This window comes from Triplophysa dalaica, chromosome 24 (assembly GCF_015846415.1).
Source record: "Triplophysa dalaica isolate WHDGS20190420 chromosome 24, ASM1584641v1, whole genome shotgun sequence".
In the NCBI taxonomy this organism is placed as follows: Eukaryota; Metazoa; Chordata; class Actinopteri; order Cypriniformes; family Nemacheilidae; genus Triplophysa; species Triplophysa dalaica.
In genome coordinates, this window is record NC_079565.1 from 14,761,044 (window position 1) to 14,771,642 (window position 10,599).

General features: G+C 37.4%; 3 gene segments (V, D, J or C); 2 read left to right on the plus strand and 1 right to left on the minus strand.

Annotated features, from left to right (window-relative positions):
• Window positions 1-620: 620 nt before the first annotated feature.
• Window positions 621-1,187, minus strand: LOC130414705 (immunoglobulin kappa constant-like). The segment is given in 2 exon segments: window positions 621-943; window positions 1,178-1,187. Coding segments are annotated over 2 exon segments (333 nt in total).
• Window positions 1,188-2,548: 1,361 nt separating this feature from the next.
• On the plus strand, window positions 2,549-3,708 carry LOC130414139 (Ig kappa chain V region K29-213-like). The segment is given in 2 exon segments: window positions 2,549-2,609; window positions 2,713-3,708. Coding segments are annotated over 2 exon segments (384 nt in total).
• A 5,247-nt stretch (window positions 3,709-8,955) lies between these two features.
• Window positions 8,956-9,529, plus strand: LOC130414119 (Ig kappa chain V-VI region NQ2-6.1-like). The segment is given in 2 exon segments: window positions 8,956-9,004; window positions 9,108-9,529. Coding segments are annotated over 2 exon segments (363 nt in total).
• The last annotated feature ends 1,070 nt before the right edge of the window (window positions 9,530-10,599 follow it).

Sequence of the window (10,599 nt, forward strand, 5' to 3'; positions counted from 1 at the left end):
AGATCTATAAGATCTACAAGCCATATCTCATAGTTGGATCTATCAATGTAAACCTGTTTTTCTGCGTAACCAGTTTAATGATATGCATGTAAACACTTGAAAACAGATTTCTGTTATAAGCAGATTTTTTATAGATATCCGTTTATTTTGCCCATGTTAACACACTCAATGTGTCTTATATCAGAGTGAAGAGTTGATAAAACATTCATGAGGTCAGTATGATGTGTATGAGACCAACTCATGAATAATGTGTCAAACAAGTGAAAGTGACTTGTGGTTATTCATTTGACAGTTTGCTTTAGAAATTGACTTCATCTGCAGGTGTTTTCATGGTTCATTGAGTGATGTTTATTTATAATAAAGAGCTGATGTTCTGATCTGTCACAAAAGACAAAATGAGTCATGAAGATTCAATATGATTTTATTTGATGAATTTTGATCAAACAAAATTAGCAGTAAATGAATAAAGCACACATGCACTGGTTTGTGGTGTTGTTTGTGAAAAGCAGAACAGATGTCAGATGAGAGAGAGAATGAATGTAAAAACACATGTGAGACATGAGTGAGACTCAGATGAGAACAGAAGTCAGAGGAGAGAGAGAGAGAGAGAGAGAGAGAGTCTAGTGTGAACACTCATCATCTCTCCTGAATTCTCCAGTGACTGTATGACTGGGATCTTTGTGTTTGGCCTCACAGCTCACTGAGAGCACTGAGCTCCACTCCTGCTCAGAGAGAGTCAGACTGCTGCTCCAGCTGTACAGACCGTCCTTCTCCAGGAGCCCAACACTGCTGTCCTGAGATCTGCTGCTCCCGTCCACCTTCCACATCACACTCCAGTCTGAGGGGAAACCCTTGTTGAGCACACACATCAGTGTTGCTGTTTTCTTTGTGGAAATCTCTTCACTGGAGGGCGGCAGGACGCTCACTTTAGGACGAGTGAAGCCTGACAAACACACAATAGTCACAAACTCACAGAGAGAAACAAACAACTTCACTCTCTACATGATAAACAGAAAAGACCAGAAATAATAAACAAGTTCACGCTAAATTATTTTGTAAATTTTCTCTTTCGTTCATGTTGATCTGAATGTATAAACAGAAGTGACAATTTTTAAAATCACTTTTACAATCAAAATGAAACTAATCTTAAATCAATGTAGAAATCATATTACCTTACATATACTCATTTAATCAAGTATTAAAATATAAATACTAAACATAACATACCTGTAACAAATCAAATGTATAACTTACTATATGTTTAATATAATGAATAAATACAAGTTTTAACCATTTTTGTAACACATATTACTTTTCATTTAATGTTTTATTTTCCCAGTGCAAGTTTTATACATTTTTATTGCAGACTAAACTAATTGATTAAAAAAAAAGATTGTGAGCATTAAACGGATAGTTCACCAAAACATTAATATTCTGTTAATATTTACTCACCCTGAGGTTTTCCAAACCTGTAAACATTTCTTAGTTCTGATGAACAAAAAGGAATATACTTAAAAAATGTCATTAACCAAACAAGTCTCATCCCCCTTTACTGCTACATTAAGAAAAATAAATACTATGGGAGTCAATGGGGGATGAAATTGGTTTGGTTACTGACATTCTTGCAAATATCTTTCTTTGTGTAGAACAAAGAAATTTATACAGGTTTGGAACATCATGAATGTGAGCAAATGATGAGAGCATTTTCATTTTTGGGTGAACTATCCCTTTAACTAAAATCTATTATGTAGAAAATAAAACTCAAGAATTTATTCTTCAAAATATGAAAGTGCACTAGTACACAAACTTATTTATTAAACCACATAAATATGTTAAAATAGTCATTTCTTTTTATATTTAATAGTTTATCTTTATATTTAAATGCAAAAATCAATTGTATTAATATTATTATTGAATGTTTTTACTTACTGCCAACATCCAGTCTGGTGCCGCTGCCAAAAGTCCACCACAGTGATATAAACTAATAGAGCGACTGTACAAAAACCTCTGAACGCTTCAGTAACTGAACTATAAACACATCACAAACACATCTTTACACTTTATCACACATTCACACATCATACATATTACATTTCATTTTGTTTATATTTTATTTTGGGTGAACTATCCCTTTAACTATAATATAAATCTAATTTACAAGTTAGTTTGAATTTTAATCCAAAGATTTACAAAGCAACTTTATTGTCACTCTTTCATTAAGCTGCTGTCCTGTGTATCTCCATATTCTGTGTTTTTTATTTTACACCAACATTATACACAAAATAATGAATAACTATTCACCATTACAAATCATTACACACTTGTTCAATAATCACAACACATAATCTAAGAAAACAAAATACAACCAATGTGCAGAAATTAATATTAAATGATAAAACAGTGTTTGAGTGTGTTGATGTAAATGTAGAGAGTGAGTTTGCATTGTGATCACGTGCTTCAGTGCTCTGAGAGTGTTTATAGTGCTGTGAGTTTAACACTTCATGACTGACAACACAACACAACACAATCTTCATCAACACACAAACCAACAAGAACAACAATGACTTTCAGCATCATCTTCATCTGGACACTCACAGTGTTTGCTCAAGGTTTGTGTAGTAACATTTTTATCATGATTGTTCATTCATTGAAGAGTGAAATCTTCATTTGTTTCAGTGTCGTCTTATATTTCATTCTTGTTGTTTCTTTCAGAGTGTAGAGGACAGTACACTGTTACTCAGAGTCCATCAATAACAGCAGTTCAACCAGGACAAAGTGTTCAAATAAACTGTAAAGTCAGCAGTGGTGTATACACAGATAGTTATGGTCCTCGAATGAGCTGGTACTTACAGAAACCTGGAGAAGCTCCTAAACTCCTCATATATAGAGCAAAAACCCTCTACACTGGAGTATCATCTAGATTCAGTGGCAGTGGATCAAACACAGATTTCACTCTGAGCATCAGTGGAGTTCAGACTGAAGATTCAGGAGATTATTACTGTCAGAGTTTACACTATCCTAATAGTAAATGGGTGTTGACACAGTGATAAAGAGTCGTACAAAAACCTCCGTCAGTCAGACTGAACAGTGACTGCACTGATACACCTGACACATACTGCAGCTGATTATACAACACACACAAAACACTGATCACTAATGACAAAGCACTGTTTTTTGTAATTATGAAGATAATCAAAAAATATCTTTAACATTCATACTGACTACTGAAGTATCAGATTATTTTTAATTTCCATAATTCATATTACTGACTCCTTTATATAAGATGTTTTTCTCTGTTTGTGTGTGTTCTTTTAACCAACATATTTTACATTTACATTTTACATTTTAGTCATTTGGCAGACGCTTTTATCCAAAGCGACTTACAGTGCACTTATTACAGGGACAATCCCCCTGGAGCAACATGGAGTAAAGTGTCTTGCTCAAGGACACACTGGTGGTGGCTGCTGGGATCGAACCAGCAACCTTTTGATTTACCAGTTCAGTGGTTTAACGCACTAGACCACCATCTCACAAATCTAATGATCTTTATGAGATAAACGTTATGATCAGATGCACAAACAGCCGCTGTTCATGATCACAACATTTGTCCAGAGAGTTCAGTGTTCACACCAGTCAAGAGAAAAAATACATTTACATTTTGATCAGAATATTCTTTTAGTTAAATTCATGATATATGTCAATGATATATGTGCACCCACAACTTTATAACAGAAATAAATATATTGTGTTTTTGGTTTACAGTAGAAATAAAGACTGAGAAGTACATGTACAGAACACAGTATAATTTTATTCATAATATTCATGTGTGAACTTTGATGACATAATAAAACCACTAACAATAAAGAAGTGAAACTTGTGTGTTTCAGTTCAGATGATTGAACCAATCAAACAGTGACACTGAGAGTGTTGAGCTGAAAATCACATTTGCATTGACAGGATGAAGAGACTCTGATGTTCTCAGAATAGATCAGCTCTGTCTCCAGAGATCATGTTCACAACACAACACCTGCATTTCACATTTACTGCTACATGAACCTTTACACAACTATTAAAACTATTAAGAATCATGATACAGGACATTCCTGCACAAACACACATGTGATTTTCTCTGTTGTCTGAATGATGCTTGTAGTAGAGTAGGCGGGGCGAGACCGTGGTTCGAGTCCGGTGAGTAATTGTGAATGAGCGCCAGCTGTGCGCACACCGGGCTCGAATCACGTAGGAGATAGGGAGCATATAAAAGGAAAGAGCGACCGGACGGTCGAAGAGAGAGGACCGGGCCCGAACATGTTTTATGGTTTTATTTGTATTTGTATTTATATTTATGTTTTGTTCGCCGGCGGTCGTCCGTTAGGGGCCGCTGGCTGTTATATTACTTTATTAAATGTTTTAAATGTTTGCCGGTTCCCGACTCCTTCCTTCCCTTTTATGGAGATTTGTTACAAAGCTGTTAGACACAAATGTAACATGTTCAGAAGCTTTATTGAATGTTTCAGTAAACACAGCACATTGAAAGATGTCACAGTGGTTTGACACACGAGCTCTCTTTCAGTAATGATCTGCTGCACTAGACTCATGAATGATGTCTGACACTCAGATACGACTCATCAACACTCACAGCCGCTATTGTGAATCTTGTTTATGGTGTTTGACTCTACAAACATACACCCCTCTCTCTTCCCAGCGTGCTTTGCTGAGGGTCAGGATGCTACTGCGGCTGTATCGGCCGTCCTGCTCACTCTCTTCACTGGTGTGAACCCCTTCAGTGACCTCTGACCCCTCAAGTGTCCAGCTCACCAGCGCTGTTGACTTTTCAGAGATCTGTAGAGAAGAGGACGACAGCAGAGACAGTGAGGGCTTCTGAAGACCTGCCGCAGGACACAAACACACAACACAATGAAAACAAAAACAAATCACATGTATCACATTCTTTCATTTTCTGTGTCATTTATTGACAGTTTTTTACTTCAGTAATATACATTAGTGCAAAATCCACGGAAGCTATTGTAAAAAACCTTCATCTCACCTGAATGAATACAAACTAAATCAGAATATATAGAGATTACATCACACAACACAACCAACAATTCAGTTCTTTGTACGTTGCTCACTACACTCAAGATTAAAATGAAATATTTGAGATAATCTAATTCCGCAATCATGATCTGGATTATACAGTTCTTCGAACAGACCTGTTGTGTAAAATTAGTATATCTGGATTAAAGTGTCTGGGATCCTTCACGCTCACACACAGTTTGTAAAGGCCGCATATATCAATAGAAGAACTAGTGATCAGCAGCGCTGCTATTGGCTGGTTGTTATGTCAAAAGATGTAGTTTCGTCCATAGTTCTTTTACGGCTGCTTGAAGATTATGAAATTTGAAAACCTTATTAAAATGTCAGGAACACTTCAAATGATGCACAGACACATTTCAGAGATATTTATAACATTTTAAAGCAGTTTTAAACTGAAGTTGTATATTTTGATAAATGAACTTTTAGTTCTTAGTGTTTAATTACAATGAGATGGTGTTTCCCCACAAAATAAAGTGTTTTATATCCATCAGTGTTCACTGTGTACGATTCTGAGGAAAGTGTCTGAAGACTGTCCATTTCTATAACATTTCTTAAATTGGACAAACTCAGTAGCATTTGCAGGAGTCCACATCATCTGAAAGGCTTTTACATCTGCTGAGTCTGCACAGAACCTTGTACAGAGATGAGGAGAGTATTTTATTGCTTTTAATGTTTTGTGAATTATTGATTTCTCTCCACAAGAGGCCAGACGCGATTTCTTTAAGACTGCAAGGGAAGCTCAGCTTCCCCTATAATTGTCAAAAAATGAATGGTCAAATATATGTACTATTATGTTAACATTTTATTGACTAAAAATGCGTTAAACACGTTCATCTCGAACGAAAACAATTTCGTTCAGAATCAGCTACTTAGGTCGGCTGACTCGATTTCCTTCTCATTCATTCCCGTAGCGTACAGTAAATTACTCTGTTGAAGCCCAGCGTCCATTGACTTCAATGGGGCTGCTTTAAACACTTTTTTTCAGTGCTTAGAAACAAGACGGTCATTGGATAATGCTGCGATTATGTCCCGCCCACGGACGCTCAGCGTCTCTGGGATGAATGGAGGAGTGGGCTGGCCCGACTCCGAGCATCTGCGTGATGATTGGAGGGTCTGTCATCTCTTTTTAATCCACTTTTATGTCCTAAAACGCTCGTTTTTTGGTGTCAACAGTTTATAAAAACGTATTTCTTGCTATACACATTGTCAAATATCAGCTTTTAGACATTGTTTTTTTTATATAAATCATAAATGACATGGAGGCGGCAGCTTCTCGCAATGCAAAGAGACGTTTTTTTGGGGACGTCGGCGTGGTCTTCAGATTATGACGCGTATCACTCTGTGTCTCCATTTCCAACTCAGTCCCATCGCGGATTTTGCATGTGTAGTCGAAAGACAAACTGCTGCAACCTTCATTGTATATTTCACACAATTTCACACCACATTCATTGTTTCAGATTAACATAATTCCCACATTTCCTCCCGTTGAGTTAAATATATATATATTAGATCGTTTGTTCATTAATTCATATAGTTTGAACTAGCCAGCTAGTAAACTGCACACGATGGCAGACAGTGCTAATATTGTCGACCTGATTTTGGCAAAGCCATTAGAAAGTCTTCCTTACGAGGAGAAACTTAGAATTAAACAGCAGGGCAGATCAACACCTAAGATTGATTTAGTGCAAAAGATAGAGAAAAGTAACAGGTCTTTTCAGCTCTCCTGGTATGACAAAGTTAGCTGGCTGACTGGAAGTGCTGTGAAAAAGAAAATGTACTGCTGGCCATGTCCTGAAAAGTTATGACCATCACTTTGATTCAGGGAGACTGAGGATGTGAACTTCTAGTCCTGTATTCAGATCAGGACTTGCAGAGTAACAGGGGAAAGCTGTGTGATTACTTGGTGTTCCTTAAAGACATGGAGTTGGACAGTGCAATGCCTCAGCTTTACAAACTGTTCTCATTAGTGGCAACAATTGGAGCTACATCTGCAGGTGTAGAAAGGAGCTTCTCCTGTTTAAAGCGGCTCAAGTCCTACACCCGTAACACAATGGGCCAAGGCCGTTTAAGAAGCCTAGCTCTGCTGGCCATTGAGAGGACACTGGTCAAGACCCTGGAAAAGACGTCTAGTTGGTTTTAAAAAGATTGCAGATTTAGAAACTACTTCTAAATTGTTTACTTAACATTCTTGACTCTTATTGCAAAAAAAGATTATTATTCCTTATTAAAACATGACACTGATATCCGTCTATTATCTATGGAGATTAAAAATAAAATGCATGTGGGCCTAAGCATGTTTGTGTTGTTTTTTATTTAAGAATAATAAAGAAATGGTGTTATATCTCATGAAGCTCAGTCTAAGTGTAGTGGTTTAGAGATCTTCTTCATCTCAGGTCTCCTCTCTTTTCTGATGATGTGTGTAGTGTAGCTCATGCAACAGTACAGACCCTGTCAGGTTCATCCCTTAGATTTCTTATATACTGAAATCCTTCATTACTATCAGTTGCACAAAGTTCATTTCAAGATCCTGTCCTGACTTGAGCTGCAGTGTAACAGGTTTGGGTCAGGGAATGGTGTCTTCAAACACAGTCCATCAGAAATGTGACTGAAGATTGTTGACTCATGCAGATTCAGGTCATTTTGCTTCAGTGCTGGTGATACTGTAGGTGTCACACACCATCTAAGACATTTCATAAGTCAGCTTCCTTATTGATTCAATTGGTTTTTGCTTAATACTATTTATATTATTAAAGTGAATATACCCTGCATATATATTATTTACGCATTTGTCAGACACTTTTATCCAAAGAGACAACATTGCATTGTACTATATATTTTGATTTCTCACTATGGCCAATCCCCGGGGATCAAACCCGTGGCCTTGCTGTTGCAACCGCTTTGCTCTAAACACCTAGCCACCGGTAATATTATCCATCCATCCATCCATTTTCTACCGCTTATCCGAACTACCTCGGGTCACGGGGAGCCTGCGCCTATCTCAGGAGTCATCGGGCATCAAGGCAGGATACACCCTGGATGGAGTGGCAACCCATCGCAGGGCACACACACTCACTCACTCATTCACTCACTCATTCACTCACTCACTCACTCACTCACTCACTCACTCACTCACTCACTCACGGACAATTTTTTCCAGAGGTGCCAATCAACCTACCATGCATGTCTTTGGACCAGGGGAGGAAACCGGAGTACCCGGAGGAAACCCCCGAGGCACGGGGAGAACATGCAAACTCCACACACACAAGTCGGAAGTGGGAATCGAACCCCCAACCCTGGAGGTGTGAGGCGAACGTGCTAACCACTAAGCCACCGTGCCACCGTGCCCCCCCTGGTAATATTATCATTTATTATTTATTTATTATTATTAATATATATTATTAATATGAAGGTCCAACAAATGAATATGGCTTGACTGCGTCATGGCTGCAATCTAATCCTGTTTATATGAAATAAACTTTCTCCAGAGTAGATTTAATCTAACGGATCTGTTTCTAAGACAAAAAGTCCAGGATGAGCGTTGAAGAACCGAACAATCAAAGATAATACGAAATCATCAACAATCAAATCCAGCTAAATAAATTAGCATGATACGAAGAACAGCCCCAGATGATCTCTGAAAGATTCTATTTATTATTATTGTTGTTGTTATAGTTTAGTGTCTATGTACATTCAATAATTATAGTGCACTAGACTGAAGCAGAAGAATCCTGCCCACTTCTTTGCATTGTGATCACGTGCTTCAGTGCTCTTAGAGTGTTTATAGTGCTGTGAGTTTAACACTTCATGACTGACAACACAACACAATCTTCAGCATCACACAAACCAACAAGAACAACAATGACTTTCAGCATCATCTTCATCTGGACACTCACAGTGTTTGCTCAAGGTTTGTGTAGTAACATTTTTATCACGATTGTTCATTCATTGAAGAGTGAAATCTTCATGTGTTTCAGTGTTGTCTTATATTTCATTCTTGTTGTTTCTTTCAGAGTGTAGAGGACAGTACACTGTTACTCAGAGTCCATCAATAACAGCAGTTCAACCAGGACAAAGTGTTCAAATAAACTGTAAAGTCAGCAGTGCAGTGTATAGTACTTACTTACACTGGTACTTACAGAAACCTGGAGAAGCTCCTAAACTCCTCATATATAACATCAATAACCTCCAGTCTGGAGTATCATCTAGATTCAGTGGCAGTGGATCAAACACAGATTTCACTCTGAGCATCAGTGGAGTTCAGACTGAAGATTCAGGAGATTATTACTGTCAGAGTTATCACAGTGATGATGTGTTGACACAGTGATAAAGAGTCGTACAAAAACCTCCGTCAGTCAGACTGAACAGTGACTGCACTGATACACCTGACACATACTGCAGCTGCTGAGGGACGAGAGTTTCTTTAAATTAGAACAATTGTACTTTGTATTAACTTAGTTTTAAACCTTTTAGTAGTTCTTACTTTATTTTCTTGTTTTTCTTGTTTTGAGAAATTTTTACAATTAAGTTACAAAACACTACACAACAGATAATCAAAAATACACTTTTTCAAACATTTCAGCATGTTTACAAACATTAACTGCCTTGCATAATATTATCAAGATCAAACTTTTGATTTGTATCTCTAATTATTATGTTTTATATATTTGTCTCATTTAATTCAACTGATCTTAATGTTGAATTAATGAATCATTTATTAAGTTCATAGATTTTTAACTGCACTGATTGTTCTGTGATAATTTGTAAGTTACAGTTGTATGATCACCATCAACATGAGCATGTCAACCTTCTTCAACACATGGATGAATCTTGTAATGATATAACCGCAGAGCAACATCAAGCCTGGATTCTTCACGCCAGAAGGTTTTTCTCACAGTGTCTGAACAATAAGAACATTCGCTGTGATTTAATTAAACTTTAGTCTAAATGTTGAAGACTGGCTTGGTGTTAATTAATATTTTGTGGTTTCAGATCTCCATTACAGTTTTATCCCTTTTTTCACAATGCACCTACAGTATTGTACAAATTTTAAAATAAATTACAAAATATGTTCTACTTACGGATGTAAATGACGTGTGTTCTCTGTTCCATGTTTTTCATGTAGTAGCAGCCTATATATGTTTTAATGGCTTTTGCCAGTTTGTTTGGGCGTAAGTGTAACATCTATTGTGTTTGCTGTGTGTGGCCCTCTGAGGGTGGTAGCCAGACCAGAAGTGTTCACTGGCAGACAGTTCTGGAGAAGCTGGTTGGGTCTTGGCTTGATACACTAGGACTAGATTTAGACTTCTATGGCAATGGTCTTCTTCTTCATTGTCTTGTTCCTCTGTTTCCAACTACAAAACAAAATGGACTTGAGCACACACACAAACACACACACACACACACACACACCATGACAGGCTAGGGTGCATTGCTCTCACTACTGCCAGACTGGGAAATGTCTCTTGCCTCTATGCTGCAAAGCTGGTGTTCACTGCTCACTGC